Source organism: Lycium barbarum, chromosome 9 (genome assembly GCF_019175385.1).
Source record: "Lycium barbarum isolate Lr01 chromosome 9, ASM1917538v2, whole genome shotgun sequence".
NCBI classification, from domain to species: Eukaryota; Viridiplantae; Streptophyta; class Magnoliopsida; order Solanales; family Solanaceae; genus Lycium; species Lycium barbarum.
The window spans coordinates 5325485-5352492 of record NC_083345.1 but is presented as its reverse complement, the minus strand read 5'-3'; the positions used below and the strand labels follow the sequence as shown (position 1 = coordinate 5352492).

Genomic DNA, 27008 nt, shown 5'->3' with positions numbered 1-27008 from the left:
ATTGTCTTGACCTGAGCTTTTGTCGCCTGTGTTTTTTGTTGCATCACTAGTCCCTCTTGTGGAAAAAGGAGAAACCAGGCTTTCAACGTAGATTTCCGCATACCACCAGGCACCAGCCATCATAGTTAATAATCACAGGTTTTAGCGAGTCATCGTTTGGATTGTATATCATAAAGTTTTGATTCAAACTAACCACAATTTCACCACTATTTGACATGAAAAATGGAAAAGCATCCGAATATGGATAATCAACATATAAAATCGGATTCTTGTTTGAAATAATAAAAATGACAAAAGTTGGCTCTCTCTTAAACATGTCAACGTGACTTCAAAGTTCGAGTGTTCCATTGGAAAAACGAGACAACTCCGATAGAGAAAATATGTATTATCCCAACATTAATTCATCCTCTGGTTGATCGACTAGGTAGGCAATAGTCCTGAAGAAAGTAAACAATTAATGATTAGCAGCAAGGAAACACCCAGGGGTGGCTCGATTATAAGGCCAATAAAGCAATCGTTGTCTCAGCTGAAAAAAGTTTTTCAAAATTAAAATTGATAAATCTTATCTAAGATCAACAATATCTCAAGATAGATTGAATGCATAAGCTATATTATCAATTGAAAAGGAATTATTAGAACAAATCAATTATAAAACAGTAATTAATAATTTCACATCTAAAAAAGCTCGAAAAATAGACTTTAAGTAAAAATATGTATGACGATCTTTCTTTTAAAAAGGAATAGGGGCATCTCTCTAAAGTTTGGCTTTAGGCCCATAATATTGTTAAGACGGTCTGGAAACACCAAAACAAGTTCAGAACTAAATATACAGTTAGCTATATGCAATACGGGAACACCAAAAACTATATACTATGCGTGAAAAAGATTTGTTAAAGAAGCTATATCTTCTTTTTTTTCGATAACCAAGAAATTCCAGTAAGTTAATGGTGCAAGTTTCGAAACTACGTAGATAATAATCTTGTCGCTCTACTCTTCTCCAATTAAATACCAAGCTTTTATCTTTATTTTGAGGCGGAATTTGAACCTATGACGTGGACCTAACTCACACATCACAAGTTGAATTGAAGTCTTATCGACCACTAGACCAAAACTCTAGTAATCTATTCTTACTTGGTCTAGAGGCACAACATAACAGTGATAAAGTAGAGAAACAATGCCCAGCTGGATCATTTTATATGAAGTAGGAGACAAAATCACTTCTTATGAATCCAATACATATAAGGGAGAATGACTAACATAATCCCCAAGCAATATGGTTTAAGGATGTCGCCCTTTACACATGCATTGTCTATAGCTGAAATAACAAATAGAATTTGATCACTTGATAAAATGGACAAAGTGGAACTCTTACTAGTTTTTTCTTACTTGATTGTCTTGATCTGAGCCTTGTCCGCATGTGTTTTTTTTTGCATTAGCAGTCCCTCCGATGGAAAAAGGAGAAACTAGGCTTTCAACATAGATTTCCACATACCACCAGCCATCACACTTAATAATCGCAGGACGGAGCGAGTCATCGTTTGGATTGTATATCATGAGAGTTGATTTAAAACCAACCACAATTTCACCTTTATTTGACATGAAAAATGGAAGAGCATACGAAGATGGATAATCAGCATACTTGATGGTAAAGAGATACATGTTTTCCCTCGTTATTAATATAGACGGAAAGATCATTGCCCAACACTCCTAGTCGCAAATCATTAGCTCCTTCTCCATAGGATGGCTGCTCCGCCTTTTCCAATTTCTCGTCGACTAAATCAATAGAAATTATGTTACGGTCCTTACACAGAGGACAATTGCTATTATTAGGATGTTCCCCATTGAGAAACGTAGCCCAATATAGTTTCCCATTGACAAACTTACCCGGAAGAGAGAATATCATCCCACCTCGAAGATAATGGATGTTTCTCCAAGAATCACTCTTTAGACTATATATGTTGACCTCAACATCATGTGAATGGCCATCACAGTAAGTATATCTCACTACCTTGTAATCGTCATGGAGCTCATCATATCCAAAACCATATATGAAATGGCTAACATCCCTCGAATTAGTTCTAAAATCAGGCAATTTCTTGTACTTTCTAATGGATGGATTCCATAGAAACAAATCTTTTGACCCATCAATAAGACAAATCAATCCGTTGACAGAATCCGTAAAACAAAAAGGGTTTGGGGGGTTTTTCATGGGCCACTTCAAGTCAGGTGCCTCCATCACATCAGACTCATAAAGTAAAGACCTAAGAGACCAATCCTTAAAATTGTACGTATAAGGATAACTCAACATGAGCCTATGGTGAGTGTTGTCCTTGTTATTAGCTGATAAGTTGAGATGGGACTTGATAAATTCAGGACTAGAGAGTAAATCAAACCAAGATTTTGAAACACACCTAAATTGCAAGAGAGATTTTACTGGAAGCCTTAAAAGGATTTCAGTGACGAGTTCTACTGGTAGAGTAGGAATTGTCAAGATTGAATCTTGCATTGAAATTGATGGAACTTGAGAATATTTTGCGAGTTTGCTGCGTCCTGGGTGTTGAACGGAGGCGCACCATTCCATTTGGTTTGCAAATTTTTTGAGTCACACTTTGCATGGGAGAAGAGTCTGTGACTGCGATTGTAAAAGTCACAAAAGTATTTGTATATTAATCTTGAGAATTCCTTCTAGGAGATAAGAAAACCTAGTCCTTATTACTTTTGAGCTGTGAATTTTGTTAGTACTTTTTTGGGATTCTTTTAATAGACAAAAATATTACAACATTTATTTGTTTTAGCTTGATTTTTGAGTTTTCAAAAAGTTGCAAGAGTTTTATATAAAATATATACAAATTCAGTCACAACATGCAACTTATATACAATTTGCATATACAACTTTTTATTGTATAGAATTCGGTCAAAAACCCAAAATTGAGATATAAACTCCAAAGAATATTCCTAATTGTTTGCAACAACACCCAATCCAAACAAATAACAATATTATATATTATGTTTGATCACACGCAACAATTCTATTGTCAATAGAGTTATTCTTTTTTCATGAACCACACTCTCTAAATCCCCCACCATAGTGACAACTCAAGTTCTTTACAGTGAATTAATTGATCTTTTTCATATGAATTTTATTTGTTTAAATTTCAATTTTGATTTTGAGCCACACAACTTTGATTAACCGTATTTTGCCATTTTTGTGACATTAATTTCGTCTAATTTGAGATAATCGTATTGATAATGCTGTCTTAACTAGTTTTTCCATTGATTGACTCTATAACTCTTGAAGTTTCTTATGTTTTAATTCGGAATGAAATATTCCTTGTGTTCTAAAATATATAGTCCTTTATTTTAGTCTTCGGGAAAAAAGACGTTCTGTTATATTGAAGAACATATCTAAATTTGGACAAATTAATAACTTGAGTTTGTGATAATTTGTAAAGAAGCTACCACAGGGACTGGTCAACAATCTCTATATTTTTCATTTTTTCTTTTCTATATTATGTTTGATCAGGAATGACCATATTTCTTTATTACGAATACCAATAGTATGCTAATGTTCTTTAAGTAATATTACGTCTTAACATATTTAATTTATGCAAGATTTTTGAGAAAAATTAAATTAATGATAATGCTAATTAATATCAAGTAAAATGATTCATCCAATCTAACATAATTTGTTGTCTCAATCAGACATTCTCTGACTCGTTCTCAACCAGACATTCTTTGACTCGTTCTTTTACGATTCTTTCAACATTCTCTTTTCTGACAAAAATTAAAAATGAAAGAGTGCACGAAAACTGGAACAGAGGGAGTACAATTTGACACGCTACTAGAAACAAATAAAACAATTTGCAATATTAAATGTAATTCTTGTTCGAAATAATAAAAAGGACAAAAGTTTGCACTTCTATCTATTTTAAATAGATAGGTCCCTCCTCTTAATGAAGTTCACGTCAATGTGACTGACGAAGTTCGTTGTTCTACTGGAAAAACGACACAACTCCAAAAAGAAAATATGTATTATCCCAAGATTAATTCATCCTTTGGTTGACCAAAGGGGTAGGAAAATAAGGCAATGGTCCTGAAGAAAGTAAACAACTAGTGATTATCAATTAGCAGCAAGGAAACACCAAAACAAGTTCAGAACAAAATATACAATTAGCTATAAGCAGTATGGAAAAACCAAAACTATATACTATGCATGAAAAAGATTAATTAAAGAAGCTAGATCTCCTTTTTTGATAACCAAGAAATTGTCGTAAGTTAATGGTGCACGTTTCAAAACTCAGTCCATAATGATCTTGTCGCTCACCCTTGGGTGCTCCACTCTTCTCCAATTAATTAAATACCAAGCTTTTATCTGTATTCTGTGGCGGAATTCGAACTTTTGACGTGGAACTAACTCACATATCACAAGTTGAATTGAAGTCTTACCGACCACTCAGAGGCGGACTCAGGATTTTGAGTTCGGGGGTGCTGGACTCAGGAATTTTGAGTTCGGGGGTGCTCTATTAACTATTTATATCTGTTTCCTTTATATTTTCTATACAATTATACACTCTGTGATTAAGTTTAATAGGTGCCGGAGCACCCAAACTTTACACATGGGTCCGCCCCTGCGACCACTAGACCAAAACTCTGGTAGTCATTATTCTTACTTGGTCTAAAGGCGCAACATAAGAATAATCAAGTAGGAACAATGCCCAGCTAGATCATTTTATATGATGTAGTAGACAAAAATACTTGTTATGAATCCAGCACATACAAGGGAGAATGACTAAGAAGATCCAAAAGCAATATGGTTTAAGGATGTCCTTTACATATGCGTTGTCAATCCAAAACATACACCTTTCCTATTTTGTCGGTTTGCTATTTTCTTTTCTTTCTTTGATAGACTAAAATAAATGGAACTCAAAGATAATTCTTGCTACTAAGCAGAGGCGAAGCCATAATTTAAAACTTGTGGGTTCGGGATGTTAATTCATTTAAGTTACTGGGTTCTAAAGTAACAATTTATACCTATCCAATAAATTTTTCAAGACAAATACATGATTTAAACCAAAGTTATTGGGTTCGGCCGAACCCGCAAGTCGTATGTTGGCTCCGCCCTTGCTACTAAGTACTAATTACGTTAAGAAAAGTGCACCCAAGAGTGTAGTTTAGTGATCAACAAAGTAAAAGAAGAATTTTTTAGTCTTAGGTTTAAATTTCAATGAAGACAAAAATATTAATTCGTAAATGATTTATTTCTATTTGTCTAAGCACGGTAACCCGATACATATACTGGTGCCTAGCTCACCCAAGACCAACACTATAAAAAAGTATTACTTCCTCCGTCCTATAATAAGTGTCACCTTAGCTAAAAACACGCATATTAAGAAATCATTAATACAATGTGAAGTTTACTAAATTACCCCTATATAATAAAAACAAATTACTTTTTCCTTTTGATTAGAGCATGCACAAGTAATAATCCTTTTGATATTGGGAATCCAACAATCCCAAGTTACTATGTGGCTTGTCCAATCATCATTTAGAGTTACTTTAACTTCTCATTTTTTGTCTAAGGGTAGAGTTGGAAAAAAACTAGCCAATTTATGTCTTGATTTTCTAAGATGAGACTTATTATGGAATGATTTTTTTTTGCTAAGATAACACTTATTATGGGACAGAGGGAGTAATGAACAGCGGAGATAATGCCTGCATTTCACTCACTATATTTTAAGGAAAATAGCACGTCATGTCGCTTGGATTAAATGACATGTGTATGGCACGTGAAATGCACACATTATCTCAGTTTATCCAAGGGATTTTAAATAGGAAAAAGGGTCAAATATACCCCCTCTATTTTAGAAAACCCGATTCTTAAAAAAAATCTGGAAAATTAGATTTTCTTTATTAAAAAATCTGGAAAATGTTTTTTTTTTTAATCAGTTTTTCAGAATTTTAAAAATTAATCTAGATTTAAAAAAAAAATAGGACACTTTTAAAAAAAAATACTTTACAGTATTCTAGATTTTAAAAAAAAATCATTTTCCAGATTTTTTAACTAAAATATGCAATTTTCGAGAATATATTTAAAAAAATGGGTTTTATTAAAACAAAAAAGTTTCAGATTTGTTTCTAAAAAATCAATTTTCTAGATTGTTTTTAAAAAAATTGTCACATAGGCACCACATAGAATAAGTTAAATGCCATGTGACGCTCATGTCACCCAATTTAGGGTTGTTCACAGTTTTGGTTAAAACCAAAACCAAACCGAATAAAATAACCGACATTTGGTTTAGTTTGGTTTGGTTTGGTTTTAAATTTGAAAAACCGATAATATTTGGTTTGGTTATGGTTATAGTAAAAAATAACCGAATAAATAACCGAACCAAACCGATAATTATATACATAAAATTTATAATTATTTATATGTATAATATTAGCTTTTCATAAATAATTAAAGATATTTTATACCTTTTAATTATTAATTTAATTTTGGTCTACTTATTTTTAAGGCCCATGTCTTAAAAGAATATGTCCAACAATCCAAGCTCAACTCTAATAAGTCGTAAGCATAAGGGTTGTTTGTATTTTGAAACCTCTGTTTGACTTGTTCTTTTGAATCTAAACTGCTTTGCAAGTTTGGTCCACCTGATTTGTCAACAGCGTGTCTTTCCCTCAATATGCAGCAAAGTTCACCCTTGTGGGCTATGAGGAAAAAAGAGTTTCATAAGAAATTTGAAGAATGTAGAGAGAGAATATTTGAATTGTCACGGCTAGTTATAACCGAAAAACCGAACCAAACCGACAATAACCAAACCGGTGGTTATTATTTTACTTGGTTTGGTTATGGTTTTAGACATTTAAAAACCGACTAAATTGGTTTGGTTATGGTTTTAACCAATAACCGACCCAAACCGAACCATGAACACCTCTAACCCAATTCGAATGACTAGACTTGCTTATGTGGGAATATGTTAGAAATGAGGGGTATTCTTGAAACTTCGCTAATGGTAGGGGTATATTTAGCCCCAACTTGTAACGGGAGGGGTATATTTTACTACTTTAGCTAACAGAGGGCAAAGTTAGCAAATAAACTAAAGTAGGGATATATTTGACCCTTTCCCTTTTAAATATGAAGTATTATAGTCACGAGTAATAACAACTCATAAGTTACAAAACATGGATAGTTCTAGTGTTCTTTTTATGTATTAACCCATTAAATTTTGGTCAGCAAAAGTAAGTTGAGTTTATATACATAAATTTTCTAACAATGCTTCTACTTTAAAAAGATGACACTGTACAGCTCTTAAACTAGATCTCTAGCCTTATATAAAGGAATTTGACAATTTATAGAAACTTACCAACAACAAGCACACTACTGGGATAAGCATTTTTTCAAGTTTTCTTCCTTTCACCATGTATCATTTTATACCACTTCTTTTTCCTTTCCTTTTGACTAAAATATCATTAAAATTGAAATAAATTACCACTAACATCATATATATGTAAGTAGCAGAGGGAAGATTCAACTTGTAGGAGACGCTTTTTCAACCTTTTGACATGATAATCTCAAGATATTGCATTCAACTGAAAAATAATGAACGGAGAAAGCTTGTTCAACCTTTCTCATGACCCACTCAAGCTACAACGAAATAAGAGTACATTCAATGAACATTGAGATCAGGGAAAAGTTGGGCTTCACTCTTTTGATTCACGCAGACAGCTGGGGAAGGATTAGTTGTTCTTAATACTAGCAGCTTTCACTTCCTGAAATTTCAATAATACGCAGCAGTTAATTAAGAACCTCGTTGATATGTTATTGTTACATGACACAACTGAAAACAGCCTATATGCAGAAAGCACGACATGCAATGCCATTCCTATGCACGGTCTACTTTTAACATGCAGCAAAAATCATTTCCATCAGAAATTACCTGCCATTTTAAGTAAAACGATGAGTTCCATACTGATTCCTCTACCAACTATTCTTGAGGCATATTTAAGGTGCTTCCATTCAACTTCTCAGGGGCGGAGCTACACCCATCTAAGGGTGGTCAGATGAACACCCTTCGTTGGAAAAATTTCCGGGTATATAGATTAAATATAGATAGTTTTGGATATATACTAACTGTTGAACACCCTTGGCAAAGAAGAGGAAGATAGTTCAGCGGCCAAGGGTGTGCAAACTGTCCTTAAAGGAGCAGGTTCGAACCCGAGCTCCTGCATTTTGCTTACTCTTTTTCTGTTTAGACTTTGCCTGGCCGGCCTAAAAGTATGAACACCCTTGACGAAAATTTTGGCTCCGCCACTGCAACTTCTAAGCAGTGAATATTAACAAATATAAGATAGTTAAATTGCATCATCCAAAAAAAAGGGTAGTTAAATACAAGGGCGGCTCAACAAATTTGGTGGCCTAAAGCCAAACTGCAATACGAGGCCTTAATTTATTTTGTATCACTTATTCCAATGACAAATGTAGATAACCCAAAAAAGATATATATTCAGAGGTAATGTAAAGATTTAAATGAGTTTTTTTCAACACTAATATCAATCATAATTTCAGAAGAAAAAAAAGTCTTTTTATACTTCTTCCATCCCAACATGCTTGTCATATGTCGTTTCTAAAGAGTCAAATCGTATACATTTTTATCAACATTTTTAAGATGTATTTTTTCATCATATTGATATGAGAAAAATTGCAACTTACAGTACATTTCATATAGTTTTTGAATATCCAACTTTTAATATATTGAATTAATCAAATCTAATTTAGCTTCTAATATTAATCAAATTGACTCTTGAGAAGTGAAAGATTCCAATTATTTTGGAATAGAAGGAGTAAATATTTCATAGTTTCTACACTATACATTTTTTTTTTAAAAAAATACTCCAACATCTACACATACTATAATTAGAAAGTGGGGCCCCTAAAATTTGGGGCCCTTATCCTCTAGCCGGCCCTGGTTAAATAATCTGATGGCTAAATCATGAGGGTGCAATATGCAGTCTGTCAAAAATACCGAATTGAGACTAAAGTCAGAAGCAGTACTCATATTGATCCGCAGCAAACATATAGTGCTGCTCAAAATGGCTAGTATATTGATTTAAAGCGGGTCCTTTTTATAAAACTCTACCAAGTCTACCTAACAAGACTTCCACATGCATTCCTTTTGGCTTTTTTCCTTTTTTCCTTCACAATGTTCAACTAAATTGACAAATAAATTACCTTGGGCTACATCTCATTTCTCCTTGTTTCCTCAATTTAATGTCTCACATAGGATGAAAATCAAGAAAAGCAGAACCACAACATGTGTATCAAACTATTGACATTGTTTTTTTATGAAGAAACTATTGGCATTGTTTTCTTACATTTTTTTTTTTTTTAATTAAGCCACCTCAGTGGTGGGGGTTAGGCAGACCCCTACCAGTTCATTTCATCTGCAATAAGAGTACAAGAGGGGGAAGATAGTCCTTTCCTCTGTGAGGGATAATGAGAATAAATAATTCATCCTTGAACAAAATGTGCCCTATGCTATTGTTACAACTTTTTGGACTGCCTATATAAAAGTATATATTATAAGCTAAGTGCCTAGCATGTACCCATAAGGTAAGGAAGTAGAAATAAACCCAGCCACTCATGTCAAGAAATTGAAGTGCCCTTTTTTTATTCTGATCCTGAAATTAGGGATGCCTTCTCTGTCATTCCTCAAAGCAGCTTTCACTTGTCTAGGCAAAGAAAAAGTCTCTGTGAAGAAGGTTTCATGTTTCTCCATAACTCCAATGTTTGCTATTAAGTCAGCAACTTCATTTGCTTCTCTGAAGCAGTGTTGGATCTGAAAATTGCCATTCTCCATGATTTTTCTAATCTGCATAACAATGTCATGAACTTGCCACCTGGTATTGTTTTTCCCATTTATCATGTTCACCATCATCAGAGAGTTCGATTCTATGATAACCACATGATAGTTATTACTAACACACCACTGAAGCCCATTAAGAATAGCCCGACCCTCTGCCATGTTATTGCTACACTTGCCATAGTAAGAGTAGAAGGCCATTTTCATATTACCTTGATGATCTCTAAGAAATCCTCCTCCTGCTGCCTCTCCTGGATTCCCTTTTGAGCATCCATCAGTATTCAACTTATGAGTGTTATCAGGTGGTTTTTGCCATTTGATGATCTTGGTAGTTATCATAGGCTTAGCTCTATCAGTCTTGCTACATAGATCTTGCCAGCTACCTCTGAAATTGAGGCTAGGGAATTGCTTGTTGAGGATGAGGATCATCAGTCTGATCACTTGGTCTGCAATTCTGTGTTTAGTAGCCTTAATCCCTTCAAATCTTGCGGTGCATCTGCTCTTCCATATCTCCCAACACATGATAATTGGTAAGCATTGATACATGGTTTGTTGAATTTTGTTCTTTGTCTTAGCCAGCCACCATTGTACTGCAATAGTTCTGATGGATCCATTGTGGAGTTTGATTCCACAAGAGTCACCGAATTTCTTCCATAGATGAGCAATTTCTCCTTCCACAAACAGATGTTGGATATTCTCCTCCTTTTTAGACTTGCAACAATTACACATCGAGGGGCCATGCACCTTAAATTTCCTCACTTTTTCATCTGTAGGGATCCTTCCCTTTAGTAGCTTCATCATAAAAAAGGCTACTTTAAAAGGAATCTTTGGATGCCAGATTTTTTGAGCCGTCATGGTGGTATTTCTAGCATTTCTCAATACTTTGCCAGCAGACTTGCAAGTGAACTTGCCATTAGGTTCAGCAGTCCAATTGATCATGTCTACTTGCCCATTATGAATTTTAATTTTCATGATTTCATCAACAATGTTAACCGGAAGCTCAGATCTAAGCTTGCTCATGTACCATTCTCCTTCAATCATGAAGTCCATAACTCTGGTTTTCTTGGATTTAGTAGGAAGATGAAGATATTTGGCCAAGGAACCTTTCCCTGTCCAGTTATCCCACCAAAAGGATAGATTTCCTTCACCTATACTCCAAATCATATGAGGTTCACATCTATCTTTAATATTCATGAGCCTTCTCCAAGTTTGAGACTGGTCAGGCTTGCTTTTCCTAGCAACCGGATGCATCCTTTTGCAATATTTAGCTTCCAGGAATTGTTTGAGAAGAGAATTCCCCGTTCTGAAGTTCCACCAATTCTTGGCAGAAAAGGCATCACAAAAACTTTGAATGCTTTTAAATCCTGCTCCACCCTCCAAAGTAGGATAGCATAGTTCATTCCATTTGATCCAATGGTGCTTGTGTTTACCATTAGTATCTCCCCAGAAGAAATTTGCCATCACCATCTCTATTTGCTTAATAGTAGTCTTAGGAGGTTGCATGACTGAAAGGATGTGAAGAGGCAAGGATGATAGAACAGATTTGATCATCACTGCTTTGCCTCCGATGCTGAGGGTCTTGGTGTGCCATCCCATTACTTTGCGTGTAGCTCTCACTACCATGTCATTGAAGTAACAAATATTCTTCCTTCCAACAAAGATAGGGCTTCCCAGATATGTAAAAGGGAGCTTGATATGGGAGAATCCAGTAACAGCTCTTACATTATTTTTGAAGTTATCATTAGCTTTGGGATGGATGATAAATCCAGATTTGCTTTTGTTTATTTGCTGTCCCGAAATCCTCTCATAAATATCCAACTTGTTCATCATCATAGCTAGAGAAAGAGGATCACCAGATGAAAACAAGATAGTATCATCTGCATAGCATAGATGAGTCATAGTAGGACTGTTCTTATCCACCTGGAAAGGAATAAAATCTTGATTAACAAGACCATCAAGGAGCCTTGTCAGTAGCTCAGCTCCAATTACAAAAAGTGAAGGGGATAGGGGATCTCCTTGTTTGAGACCTCTGCTGGATTTGAAAAAGCCATGTCTAGTTCCATTAATATTGATAGAGTACCAGTTGTTGGATATCAGCCTCCATATCATACTAGTCCAGGTTTCAGAGAACCCCATCTGCTTCATAGCCTTAATCAAATAGTCACATGACACTCTGTCATAAGCTTTTGCCATATCCAGCTTTAATATCACATTGTCATTAGGATATTTACCCTTCATGTTGTGAGCCATCTCTTGAGTCAGAATAATATTTTCAGTTATTGACCTTCCCCTGATGAAACCAGTTTGATTGGGGGAGATAATCTTATTCATGTATGGGATTAGCCTGTTGTTTAAAATCTTGGATATAATCTTGCATGAAAAGTTGCTTAGACTGATAGGTCTAAATTCATCAAGCTTCTGTGGTTGCTTGACTTTAGGAATAAGAATCAGGCAAGAGTGGGATATGGATCTTGGTATGTCACTGCCAGAAAAAAAACTCCAGTATCATCTCATACAAGTCAGTTGCAATAATATCCCAACACTTCTTGTAAAAGGTCCCATTCACTCCATCTGGTCCAGGTGAGCTATCTGAGTTCATGCTAAAAACCACTTCTTTAATCTCTTGAAGAGTAGGAAGTTTGCACAGCTCCTCATTATCTCCTGGATCAATCACCCTTGGTAAACAGCTTAAAATAGAATCCTCCATAACAATGTTCTCTCTAGTGAACTGTTTCTCAAAGAACATAATGGCTTCCTTGGCTATGTCATTGACTCCTTCTATCCAGTTTCCTTCATCATTCTTGATTTTGGTGAGTAGAAGCCTGTTTTTCTTGGAAGCCATAACAGAGTGGAAGAATCTAGTATTCAAGTCACCTTCATTGTGCCACTTGATACTAGATTTTTGTTTCCAAAAAGCTTCTTCCACTTTATAATGCCTGATCAAGTTGGCATTAGCCTGATTAAGCTTCATCCTGTTTTCTTCATTATTGTTTTGCTGACACTGATCTTCCAGCTCAGCCACCATTTTCTCCTTTTCCTTGGTGTTATTGAATATATCTCCAATGCAATTCCTGGACCACCAAGATAGATTTTTGGTAGTGTTTTTGAGTTTCGCATGAAACTGCCACATTTTACTACCTTCAGTCTCTATATTCCAAGCATTTTGAACAACATCCATGAAACCTGGTTCATCCACCCACAAATTCAGAAATTTGAAGTATTTTGGAGGGACATTGTTATTGTTAGACACTGTTATCAGAAGAGGGGCATGGTCAGACCCTGTCCTCACTAGATGGGTAATAGTGGTTATGTTATATTGTTGACTCCATTGTTGATTTATCAATGCCCTATCCAATCTCTTCCAGATTCTCTCTCTTGGGGCCCAACCATTACACCAAGTAAACTTTGAGCCTATAAAACCTGCATCTGCTAATTCACAATCCATCATGCAATTAATTAAAGGCATGCTCTCAGACATTCTGTGTTGATTACCCCCTCTTTTTTCGTCAGGATCTATAATACAGTTGAAGTCCCCAATCACCATCCAGGGGTTATTACAACTACTAGCCATGTTTCTCAACTCATCCCAAAGCTCCTCCCTTAAGTTAGCCTCACACTTGGCATACACAGCAGTGACTGTAATTTTCCCATTACCAGTGTTGATAGTGCATGTGAGATGTTGCTCAGTGTCATGTATAATGTTACACTCCAAGAATTCATCACAAAGGATCCATATCTTGTTAGAGCAATTGGCATATGTAAATTGATACCCCAAACCCCTTCTACATTTGTCAATTTTGGTGTTTCTGCAGAAAGGTTCCTGAAGAGTCATGAAAGTGATTTTATATTGTCTTTTGAGTTGATTTAGTCTTTCAAAGGCACCCATAGATTTCATGCCTCTGATATTCCACGATAGAGCACTGATCATTTGATATCTGAGATAGCCTTAACCCTCCTAGTTGAGATTCCTGCATATTTGTAACTTCTTCCCCCTCTGCCTCTATATGTTGATGTTTCCCCTCTTGGTGATAAGTTGACCCTATCAGTTATATCTCCAAAAGCCTCATCAACTTCATCTGTTGGATGGTAGTCAGTAAAAGCTTCCGATAGACTATCTGTAACTGCATCACTGTCAGAGTCTTTTTGGCCTTCATCCTCTTCTGAATCAGTAGCTGAATTATAATATGACTCCTCTTCTCCTTGTCCTATGTCATCCTCATACTCATCACTGAGAATGTCATCCATGTCTTCCTCTGTGATGTTATTTCTGCCTTGTTTTGTGTTTTTGTTCCCCTCCCTTTTGTATTTGTCCTGATGTTGTTTAATTATTTGTCCCTCCGATTCTGATTCACTGTGTTCTTAACTTTTCTTCATCTCACTAACGTCCCTGATGTTTTTTCTTTTTTGCTTTTCTATTCTTTTGATCTTTCTCTTGCTCATGTTGTTGTTGTTCTTCTCCTCTTCCAATTCCTTGTGATTAATTCTGTATTTGTCAGCTCTGCTACTGTCTTGTGTCCTTTTGTCTCCCTCATTTTGATAGTTGTTGGTATTGTTATTGATGCTACTGACCCTGTGCCCCTCCTTTTGAAACATATTGTTCTTGGTGTTGTTGGTGATATCTTGATGTTGTCTCCTAACCTCCGCATTGTTGTTGGTATTTTCTTTAGATTTTGCTTTCCTTGTATTTTCAGCTTTTGTATTAAGGTGAACTGTTTCCTGCTGCTCTTGAATTTGCTGTTTTTGTGTCCTCCCTTTGTTATTGTCGTTGGTTTCTTTCATTCCTTGTGTTATATCCTGTTTTTGTTGTTGAGTTGGGGCCTTTTCTTGGATCTCCTTGCCCTGTATCTTCTTGTTGTTACTACTGTCTTCCCTGTGAGTCTGGTCCTTCATATTTTGTTGTTGCTCCTTGTATCCATGATCATGCTTGGTTTTGGTTTTCTGTCTATCAGTCTTGTTATTTGAAACCTCTTGTTTGTTGCTGTTAGTGTTGTTTTGAGCTTTTCCCTCTTTCTTTTGATTATTGTATTTTCCTTTCTTGGTAACTGTTGTGAATCCATCATCATTGATTTTGGTTTCTTGTTTCTGCCTTTGTTTGTCTTCCAAAATTTGAGCTTTGATTCTGTCCTCCCTTGCTTTGTTTCTGCAGATTTGTTCTTTATGCCCTTGCATTTTACAATAAACACAGTAGTCTGGAGCATCTTCATACTCAACCTTGAGCCATACCCCATCTTCAGTACCATCAAGTCTGTTATAACCCAACCAGATTTCATCTGGCCTAGGTTTAAGGAGATCCACCTCCACTTTTATCTTTGCAACATTACCCCTAGATTTGGAGTAAGTTGCCATATCAGGAGCCACAGCAGTACCCACAGAGTTTAGAATTCTAGAAACCAAATCCCATCTAAACAAGTGCCACGGTAATTGATGAATTAATATCCAAACATGAGCAATTGTTGTTTCCTCTTCAGGTTTGAAATCCGGGCTCCATTTAAGAATCTTCATAGGAGATTCACCAATGTGAATAAAATTCTTAAAGCTAATGTGATTGAAGTCTAAAACGTTACCAAAGTCCAAATACACATGTTTTTTGTCAAAGTAAGCTACTTTCACAGGTTCTTTGAGATGGTATCTAGTTCTAAAAACTGTCCTAATTTCTTCCATAGACGGTTTTCCTTTAATGAATTTTCCAACTATAGTGAGTTTACATTGTTCAGCAAGATTAACGAAATAATCTTGCGCATTAAAGAAAACAGCTGGTTTACCGAGGTGAGTCCCATATTTTATTTCCACCGGAGTGATGTCTTTGGCCTCCTCTGCAATTTTCATCCCCACTATAGCAGCAAAAGTTGGTTTAGATATCACTTGTTCGTCGATTTTTTTGTTCAACACTGGGTTAGTTTTCACGATCTTGATTTCCTCTTTGGTTTTGGCTCCCATTACAGTGTCTTCTTTGTGGGTGATGGACTACTTGGGGTTATCAAAATTCGAAAAAAAAATCGGGAAAGCTTCTTTTGGTTTTGCAGGGGCATGAGTGGGTTTCTCGTATTTTGATTTTAGGTGTTTGGATTGGTTGTTATCAGCAGCTTCTTCTTCATCTGTGGTAGAAACCTCAACATAATCCTCTTTTGGAGATTGAGTTTGTTCTTCACCACCTTCTTCAAAATGTTTCAAGAATTCAGCTTCATTGTTGTTTGTATCTTCTTGATTGTTGTTCTTATAGGAGGAATTAGTTGTTTCCGCCATGTTTGGGTTGTTGGTGGTGGTTGATTCGCCTGTAATTTGACCGTTGGTGGTGTTGATTGGGACTTCAATGTTAACGTTGGGGTTGTAAGTACTATTTGGGGTTAAATTATTTGGTGGGTCAGGTGGGATCACTGGTGGATGGGCATTAGTTTGCCCACTTATTTCAATAAAAGTCATGCCTTTTTAGAGAGAAGTCAGAGAAAAGATTAAGAGAGAGATCATGCAGCACTTGCGGTGTTGATAGGCATGATTGTTTTCTTACATGTAATAACGGTTTTTACTCCTGTTGCTTGGCTATATTTGACTTGAATCAAATTTTCAAAATGCCAATTGATACGACAACGAAGTAGAGGTTTACTTGACAAGGCTTTTCATCTCACTTTGTGCTACATAACCTAACCATAGAACCTAGTTCTTTTTGAACTACTATTAATTTATGAAAGATCAAACAGAATATGAAGATTGAAATAGCCAACGTAGATATAAGTAGCTCTATCAAGAAACAAGATTAGAGAATTCATTACAGTAGGAACCTTCCTGTTTGAAATGACAAAGATGACAGAATTTTATACCTTCATGCACTCTAGAGTAGACAGTACCCCAGTAAATAAAGCTTCATACCCCAATCTTTCTCCTAGAACCCCCTGTTCACAGGTATGAACGATCAACTGCTTTTTCCTCATTCAACCGATTTTTGCTAAATATCAAAGTTACTGCCAAAGTGAAAGAAGATTCAGCCTATGATTGGCAAAATTGCTAAAATAATGGAAGATAGAGTCAGAGCAATAACAGTAAGATTTTAGCAACAAGAAAAACCAGAGAAAAAATGTCCAACGCCATTTACTTTTTGAGGGTTGAACACACAAAGCACCACAGCCAAATAATTGTTCACGCAAAAGTTGTTTTTTCATGAAAATATGCAAAAAGTAACAGGACAAGCAAGATTTCCAAACTGATGTGGTGTAAATGTGTCCCTGATATCTGTGAACAGGGGATTACAGGAGAATTACATCTGGTTATGAAGCTTTACCTCATAATTGAACAGCCCTCACAATTGTGTCCATCCGTGCCAGTAGCACCAATCTGCCCTTGCTAGGGCTATTGTTGGAACTATGGCGCAATAATCCCCTTTTAGTTGAAAGGAGGAGACACAGGGATTACGAAACAACGATTAAGGTCTGACTTACTTTTCCTTTCTGCTAATAGCTAATTTCTTATTTTCTACTGCACTAGTTTTGGTATCAATGAAAGGCTGAATCGTCTTCCACTTTGTCAATAACATTAACATAACCAGTGGTATATTGCAATATATAGACTTTTAGGAAGCGAATTTAGCTGTTGTGATCATTTGAGTAGGATGGCGGGTACCAGAGGACAAGGAATGTAGGAGAAAAAGATGTGGGGGTGAGCTTTATTTAAGAGGGCCCTGTCAATTCTAAAGTAGATAAAGGAACAAATTTTTTTCATGCCCCTGATCTGGAGATTATTGAAGGGGCATGGTTTCAACTAACTGAACCATTTTCTGGCAGCATATTATGTTGGATCAGCATGAGTATTGCTTGTGGATTATCTTAAATTTTATTCATTATGTATGGTAGACTAGGCACAACACTTGAAGTTGCACCATGTTCCATCTACACATCAGATGATCCACCTACGGTATATTTGTTTGTGTTTATTGTTTTGAAGTTGAATGGAATCAGCTTTAACATGTCTCAAATATTGTTCATAGGTAAATGGAGCTCGTCTTTTTTGCTTAATCAACGCATGCCGTTTCTAATTAAAGTGATGTTTGCATGTGCATAGCCCTGCTTTTGTCTCTCTCATAATCTACACAGCTTTCTATTTTTGAGGCGCTTTGTTAACTGTTATGTATTGTTAAACTTTCAGGAAGTGAACGTTGATATTAGGATCAACTAATCTACTACTTGTTGGTGGTATGGATTGCACTAAAGAAGCATGGGTCTTCTGAGTTTTTATTGTTCATTGCAATGTACTAATTTTATTTCCGTGTGCATTGAGCAACATTTACGCTTGCTAATTGCTCCAACAGACTGGTTACTGTTACCGTGTTTTAACTTTTTTCTAAAACGAATTTGCATCAACTATTATACTGCAAACCAGGATAATTTCATTGTGGCGCGCTAAGTTTTTAGCATTTTGGGCGCTACTCTATAAATGCGCGTTTTCAGTAAAATGATCATCCCTTTGTTTAGTGGAACTCGAATGAGTAATCGTTTAGTTTAAGCTCCATTTAGTTTCTTATTTAGGTAATCAGATAGATTAATTTTCTAACTATGTTGTTACTGTAAATAGATGATTATCTCTTAAAGTAGCAGCTTGAACCTTGTGTAAAGGCACTATTATCAGTTAACAGAGAAATTGTTGAAGCCACTGGATAACTTGCTCATTCTTTTCCTTCTATTTTGTTCTCCTTTTCTTTGAAAAAGAGTATTACAGCTTGAGCAAATCTGACTAACATTACATTGTACTCCCTGTGTTTCAATTTATGTGAACCTTTCCAAAGTACGTGGTCAAACTTTGTGACTTTGACCATAAATTTTGACATAGATTATCAAGTTTGTAACAATAAAATTTATATATTTAGAAACAACATAAAAAGTACTATTATAATTCATGATAATTTATATAATACAAATAATTTAGAAAAAATGTAAGGAAAACGTGGTCAAAGTACCACCTCGTAGACTACTCAAATAATAATAGGTTCACATGAATTGAAACGGAGGGAGTAATTATAAATATAATAAGTAGCAGATGAATCTCAATCTGATAATATCGACAAACAATTGTCTTGAATGCTTCAACAATATATGCTTTAACTCTCTGGACATGGAAATGAAATATAGCACATCACAGTACACTATTGTCATCCATTTGAGCTTGTGGAGCCTTCATTCTTGTAAAAAGGGGGCTTTCAATGTAGATGTCAGCAGCAATACAGGAACGAAACTCAGCAAGACAATTGTTGAGTTTGTTAGTACTTTTTATCTTAATGGAATCTTATTATTTCAATTAGCTGAGTTTTAATTAAGTAAAATATTTAAAGTAAGGATAAAGGGAGGTTTAAGCAAATATGTACCATTTGATCAAGACTAATAATATATATCTTTCTTAACAGTTGTATAAAAACTTTAAATAACACATAATATGAATGAGGAGATTCAAATCCCAACGGCGGCAAAAACACTTAAGCGATTTCTTCCCATCTATCCATGCTTTGTTGGATAGAGTCAACCGGTACTTGTGTTGTGGGCGGTTACCAGGTACTCGTTGGAATTAGCCGAGGTACGTGTAAGCTGCTACTGTAAAAACATGACACTTATACAGCTCTTAAACCAGTAATATAAAAGGAATTTTGTAAGCTTAGAGAAAAATGTCAAACCAAGCACCAGAAGTTACCAACAAATATACTACTGAATAATCATTTTTCAAGCTTCTTTCCTTTAGTATGTATCACTGGAAACCATTACAAGCTGAACAAATTAGCACTAGCATTGTCATCATATATATAATTATCAGAGGGAAAATCTACTTGTAGTTCAAATCAATCTCAAGATACTACATACAAAAGAAATTCAAACATCGGAGAAGCTTGTTCAACCTTTATCACAACAACTGATCAAGTGGGATCCGCAATTAGCGAACATAGGTAATACTACATTTAGTGAACATTGAGAACAGGGAAGCGTCGTTTTGATTCACGCAGTCAGCAGGGGGTGGATTAATTGCTCCTTAACATCATCCTTCACCTCCTGAAATCTTAAAAGTACATAACAACAAAGCACCTCAGTGATATGTCACATGACAGGTAAAAACAGTTTGTATGTGAGCGACAATAAAAACCAGCAAAACTAGTTATATCAAACCTTAACTCTTGTTACATTATTCCTGTTTCCTTATTAAGTTTTCCTTTAAGAAGGATTAGTACTAAGGCCCTACATCAAACAAGAATCCTTGCAAGGGCAATGCCCCTTTACCTGCCATGATTTCCATGTCCGTGGCCAGAGACGGTCTACGATTTCTAGGACATGGGTGCACCACTAAATAAAGGAGAAAAAGGAATGTATTAGTGGTAATTGATCTGAGTTCCTTTGGATAAACAACTCGCCATTCAACCAAGTTCACCATTCAGCTCTTTTGGAACATGAGTGACAGCAGGTAATATTAGGTCAACTCTAGCAAAATATGCACATAAAATACCTAGTTTGGCGGAGAGACCACAAGTTCACGTGCACCACAATTTCTAGAGTAAGTTCACCCCTGTCCGCCACTCTTTGTTCTATCTCTGTCTAGAGGCACAACACCCCTTAAACACTGCTCAAAAAGAGCTAACGTTGAGTGTAGAAGACACCAAACACTACAACCAAATAGTTGTTCCCAGAAAGGAAGTTGTCTCATGGAAATATGCAAAAAGAAAAACAAGTTCTCAAAGCAGATGTGATGTAATATGCAATGTTTTCTATAATTAACAAAGAAACAGAAAAATGTAAAAGGCGGAATTCTTACAAGTCATTAGCTACAACACTGTTGTTCGTCTGAGCCTCTGCAGCCTTCATTCTTAAAATGTGCTTGGTTCGTTTTGTTAAAGGGGACAAACTATACTTTCAATGTAGATGTTTGATACAATACTGGAACGAAGCTTTGCAAACTCTGTATATCTGATCGATTCATCCTCTGGATTGTATATCATGAAAGTTGATCCACACACAAGCAATATTTCACCTTTTTCTGACATGCATAGTGTGGGAGAAATACCAGAAGAAAACAAACACTTCTCAAGATTAGCAGGATATTTGATGGTATACATCTTTGTCCAAGACTCTTTTAATTCCATACTCTTTCATAACCCACACATCCGCGTGACTTTTCGGATAATTAGAAAACACAAAAAGATCACTTCCCAAAACTCCCACCGACGGAATAATAGCTTCTCCATAGCAGGGCTGCTCCACTTTCCCCCATTCCTCATTAGCCAAATCAAAAGAAAAGATGTTCCAGCCCTTATATGTATTAAGAGCAGCAGCAGTAGCTGGCTAATGAAGTTTACCGTTCACAAATTTAGCTGAGCCATATAATCGCCGCCTATCCTGAAAATAGTCAACACTTTTCCAAGAATCGCTGTTTAGACTATATATGTTGACCTCAACTTGATCTGAACTTCTGGAACTGAAAATACACACTACTTTATAATCATTATGAAACTCATCATAGCTGAAACCATCTACGTGCCAATCAAGCCTCATTAATGTAGGTCTAGAATCATGCAATTTCTTGAACTTCCTAATTGATGGATTCCATAAAAACAAGTCAGTATACCCAATGGCAATAAAAATCAATCCATTGACCGAAACCACAACCCGAACATTTTTGCGGGTTTTATTCATGGGATAATCCAAGTTATATTCCTCAGTCACAGAGTTATTAAGTAAGGAACTAAGAGAACGGTTCTTAAGATAGTATTAACATCCATTACCAGAGTGCCTGAGTTGAATGGTGTGTGTAATCTTTGTTATCAGCAGATATTGTTACAATAATATGCAGAATTACATGATTGTTATGAAGATGCTGATGAGGCTGATAGATAGCAGTTCCAGGAGAAGAAGCTAACTGAAGTGCCAGCTGGATTCGAGTTGTCCAAAAGTTAGTTAGGATTTAAAAGTTAGTTAGCAGTTCCAAATGTTAGTTACAGTTGTTATAAATGTTAGTTACAGTTGTTATATTGTTTTGTGTAGCTAATGACAGCTGTAATCTTGTAGATTAGATGCTAATCACTCATATAAGTGATCTATAAATACTTGTAACAAGATACAACTCATCATTCATGAATATACAAGATTAACTCTTCCTCTCTCTATATTTCTACCTTAGCTCTCTCTCGGATTATTCCCTGAATTGCTAGTTACAATTCTTCGACTAGAACCCTAGAATTGTTTATCCCTGTTGTTGATATCCATTTACTATTTCATAAATAATCGATATACACTGATATACAGTGAATATACATCAAATATACATCAATTGGTATCAGAGCTGTCAATTCTCGGCAGTGAATTATGACTCGAAGTAATGAAATTGTGACTAGAAGCAAGAATCAAGATAAACCACCTGAAGAAATGGAAGATCAGATGTCAAAAATCCAAGATCAGTTGCAGAAATTGCTTGAGGGAATGGCTAGTATGAACAATCGCAATATGCAAGCTGATAAGGAATTGAATGAATTGAGGGCTACTATTAATCAGATACACCCTAGGGGAAAGGAGCAAGAAATAGGAAGAGCTGAATCTTCCTCAGTTGATAGAAACTGTCCAATGGAGGTGCAACCTGAAGTTCGAACTAAGGAGAACCATAATGGGCATACACACAATGGTAACTTCTTTACTAGATACTCTAGACTAGAGTTTCCTAAGTTTTCAGGTCAGGACTTGAGAACATGGCTGTATAAGGTTGATCAATTCTTTGTCATGGATGAGGTTCCATTTGATCAAAGAGTTAAGGTCACTTCTATTCATTTAGAAGGAGAAGCTATTGCTTGGCATAGATCATATATAAGGTCTAGAAATTCTGTTTTAGACCCTACCTGGACAAAATATGTTTTAGCCTTAAATGAAAGATTTGGGGAGGAGTTTGAAGATCATATGGAGTCAATGAAGAGTTTGACTCAGACTGGTAGTGTAAAGGAGTGCCAAGCTGAGTTTGATAGGCTGTTAACTAGGGTGAATCTATCAACTGAAAACACTATTAGTTGTTTTTTGGGAGGGCTTAAACCTGAACTGAATAGGGCTGTTAAGATCCAGTCACCAAAGACATTAATGCAGGCTTATAAGATTGCTAGGTTGCAAGAAGAGGTTTTTGAAGCTCAAGCCAAGAGTTGGGGTTTAAAACCTGTAGTCAGACACTCACAAGTCCCTATATTACCCACTCCTAATCAATTCAATCACCAGAATTTCCAAAACCCACCTATTCCATATTCAACATTTAAAAAACCAGTTGAGTCACAACAAACAAGACCTAATAGAATCCCTGGTAGAAGGTTGACTGCTGCAGAAATGGATGAAAAAAGGGCTAAAGGTCTTTGTTTTTTCTGTGATGAGAAATATATACCAGGCCATAAGTGTAACTCCAATAGACAAATTTATATGGTAGAAGTAGTGGATGGAGATACAGTTCTTGATGAAGCAATGGAGGAATCAGTACCAGAGGTTATTGAAGAAGTAGATGAATTCATGACCATATCATTACAAGCTTTTACTGGTGTAACAGGATACCAAACCATAAGGGTGACTGGTTATCATGAAAATAGACCCTTGCAAGTCCTTATTGACACAGGAAGCACACATAACTTCATTGACCAAGACATGGCCAAGAAGTTAGGATGTCAAGCAACCACCATCATGGCACAATCAGTTAGTGTTGCTGATGGAAGGAAAGTGCAAACAACTTCAGTTTGCAGAAATCTTCAGTGGCTTCTGCAAGGTGCTACATTTACTTCTGATTTCTTATTGCTACCTTTGGGCAATGTAGATATTGTTTTGGGTGTGCAATGGTTAAATACTCTGGGTAGAATATTGTTTGACTTTAAGAACAGAACTATTGAGTTTATGTATCAAGGCAAGAAACATGTCTTGAGAGGAGCAAGCAGTCAATTAAGATCAACTAAGGCCAAGACAATGAATAAAATTGAAGGATGGGATACTCAGTTTTTTATGTTGACATTGCAATCTGGTGAAGAAGAGGGAAGTCATTGTTATAATATTCATGCTGCTCAGAGTGAGTCAATTGCCCCTGAGTTATCTGGTTTGATTGATCAGTATGCTAGCATTTTTGCCTTGCCTACTACTCTTCCACCCCATAGAGGTTCTTTTGATCATAGAATACCACTGGTGGAAGCTGCAAATCCAGTAAACAAGAGGCCTTATAGATATCCTGGAGTCAAGAAGGACATCATAGAGAAGCTGGTGCAAGAGATGCTTGACCAGGGAGTTATACAGCATAGCACAAGTCCTTATGCATCTCCAGTTGTATTGGTTGGTAAGAGGGATGGTAGCTGGAGAATTTGTGTTGATTACAGGGAATTAAACCAACTGACCATAAAGGACAAGTTCCCTATACCTATTATAGAGGACTTGTTGGATGAATTGGGGGGTGCAGTGGTGTTTTCTAAGATTGATCTTAGAGCTGGTTATCACCAGTTGAGGATGTCTGAAAATGATACCCATAAAACAACTTTTAAAACACATGAGGGGCATTATGAATTCCTGGTTATGCCCTTTGGCTTAACCAATGCCCCATCTTCTTTCCAAAACCTCATGAATTCAGTCTTCAGACCATTGTTAAGGAATACAGTACTAGTTTTCTTTGATGACAAACTGATATATAGCAAATGCATGACTGATCATATTGAGCATGTGAAGGCTATTTTTGAACTGATGCAGAGGTTCCAATTGTATGCTAAGATGTCTAAGTGTGCATTTGGAGTGCCTAAGGTGGAGTATTTGGGTCATTTTATCAGCAAAGAAGGAGTATCTACTGATCCTAGAAAAATTATGGCAGTTGAGCAATGGCCTATTCCAAATAACATCAAACAGCTTAGAGGTTTTCTGGGCCTTGCTGGTTATTATAGGAGATTTATCCAAGGGTATGGTTCTATATGCAGACCATTACATGACCTACTCAAGAAGGATGGTTACACATGGACTCCTAATGCTACTGCTGCTTTTGAAAGGTTGAAACAAGCCTTGACTTCTGCTCCTGTATTAGCAATGCCAGACTTCTCCAAACCATTCTTGGTTGAGACTGATGCTAGTGGCAAAGGGATAGGAGTTGTTTTAATGCAACAAGGACATCCTATAGCTTATATTAGCAAATCTCTAGCACCTAGACATCAAGCAATGTCTGTTTATGATAGAGAACTATTAGCTCTCATTTTTGTTGTTACTAAGTGGTCACACTACTTGTTGGGTAAACCCTTTATTGTTAAAACTGATCAAAAAGCTTTAAAGCATCTGCTAGAGCAACACATCCACACTGATTTTCAAATAGCTGGCATCTCCAAATTAATGGCATTTGATTTTACTATTGAGTACAAGAAAGGTGCAGAAAATAAAGCTGCAGATGCTTTATCCAGGAAACCTGAGTCTGAACTATTGGCTATCTCATTGTTAGTTCCACGTGATTCCTTGTATAATCAAATCAAGGAAACTTGGACTTCTGATCCTGCATTGCATAACCTCATTACTAGATTGCAGACTCAGCCTATTAGGTCATTCACCTGGTGTAATGATCAGTTGAGATGGAAGGGTAGATTGGTGGTTGGTGATGATCACTCTTTGAGAACTACTATCATTGATTTGTGGCATTCCACTACTCAAGGTGGACACTCTGGTATGGATTCTACTTTGAAAAGACTACAATCATTGTTCTATTGGAAATCTATGGCTACAGATATCAGACAATTCATCAATAAGTGTGATGTGTGTCAAAGACATAAGTATGATACATCTGCATATCCTAGGTTGTTGCAACCTCTTCCTATTCCTGATGATGTATGGACAGATATTTGTTTATATTTTATTGAAGGGTTACCTAAATCTAATGGTAAGGATGTCATCTTGGTGGTGGTAGACAGGTAAGCAAATATGGTCACTTCATGAGCTTAAGTCACCCTTATACTGCTCAAACAGTTGCTCAGTCATTCCTTGACAATGTTTTCAAACTCCATGGGTGGCCTGCTACTATCACAAGTGATAGAGATCCTGTTTTTCTCAGTCAATTTTGGCAGGAGTTATTTACTCTACAAGGGGTTCAACTTCAAAGATCCACTGCCTACCACCCTCAAACAGATGGGCAAACTGAGGTTCTCAATAGGACTTTGGAGACTTATCTGAGATGCTTCTGTTCTGATAGCCCTCATACTTGGTCCAACTTCTTACCATTAGCTGAATGGTGGTACAACTCTACTTATCACACTTCCATCAAATGTAGTCCTTATGAAGTTCTTTATAGTCAAAAACCATCTCTCCATCTCCCTTACCTAGCTGGTGAATCATCTTCTGAGATGGTAGACAGATCATTGGTTGCTAGGGAATCCATCATACAGTTTCTAAAGTTTCAGATCAGATAGGAATTTTGACGTAGGTGATTGGGTGTATCTCAAACTACAACCCTACAGACAGATTTATGTTGCTACTAGACCATTCAAAATTACATACCAGTTAATGAAGCACCTCATGATATCTCAGTGACAAGTAAAAACAGTTTAGATTGTAAGCAACAGAGAGCCACCAAAATGTTCTAAGAGTAGGATTTTCGTTCTTCCGGAATTCCCACTAATTCCTTGGATCCCTAGTCTTAAAGTTAAAGAAAGTCTCTGACTAATCTAATTCACAGAAAGATAAGGCAGAGTTCTCTTTCCTCTGTTATCAATGCTAAGGAATACAAGGCTAATTCAACTCACTCTTCTTGAAGCTCTTGTGGAATGGTCTCCACCCTTTCCCTATTCATGTCCTTGGCGCTCTTACGCTCTTTATGCTTACCCTTTCTAGAGGGACGACGTGTCCCCTTAAAACACTGCTAAAAAAGAGCTACAATGTATAATGTCATTTACTATTATAGTATAAGACACCAAACACTAAAACCAAATAACTGTTGTCACATAAAGTTATTTTATGGAGATACGCAAAAAGGAAAAGGCAAAGAAAATCTCCAAGTAGATGTGGTGTAAAGATGTCCCTAAAATATGAAATGTCTTTTTCTATATTTGACAAAGAAATAGAAAAATGTATGAGGTGGCACTCTTACAAGTCATTAGATACACCATTGTCATTCATCTGAGCTCCTGCAATTTTTGTTCTTGTTGTGTGCTTGGTTCGTCTTGTAAAAAGG

The 27008-nt window shown here is 36.2% G+C and overlaps 2 protein-coding genes and 1 pseudogene across 2 annotated transcripts; all 3 read right to left on the bottom strand.

Moving 5' to 3' along the window:
- Positions 1–454: 454 nt before the first annotated feature.
- On the bottom strand, positions 455–2581 carry LOC132611563 (F-box/kelch-repeat protein At3g06240-like). Its single transcript, XM_060325979.1, has 2 exons — positions 1640–2581; positions 455–526 (listed from the first exon to the last, which is right to left on the bottom strand). The coding sequence occupies exons 1-2, from the start codon at positions 2579–2581 to the stop codon at positions 455–457; spliced, it is 1014 nt and encodes a 337-aa protein (XP_060181962.1).
- A 9758-nt stretch (positions 2582–12339) lies between these two features.
- LOC132611561 (uncharacterized) lies at positions 12340–13746 on the bottom strand. Its single transcript, XM_060325978.1, has one exon. It carries the CDS (start codon positions 13744–13746, stop codon positions 12340–12342), a length of 1407 nt encoding a protein of 468 aa, XP_060181961.1.
- Positions 13747–26281: 12535 nt separating this feature from the next.
- Positions 26282–27008, bottom strand: part of LOC132611560 (F-box/kelch-repeat protein At3g23880-like) — a 2312-nt pseudogene continuing 1585 nt past the window's right edge.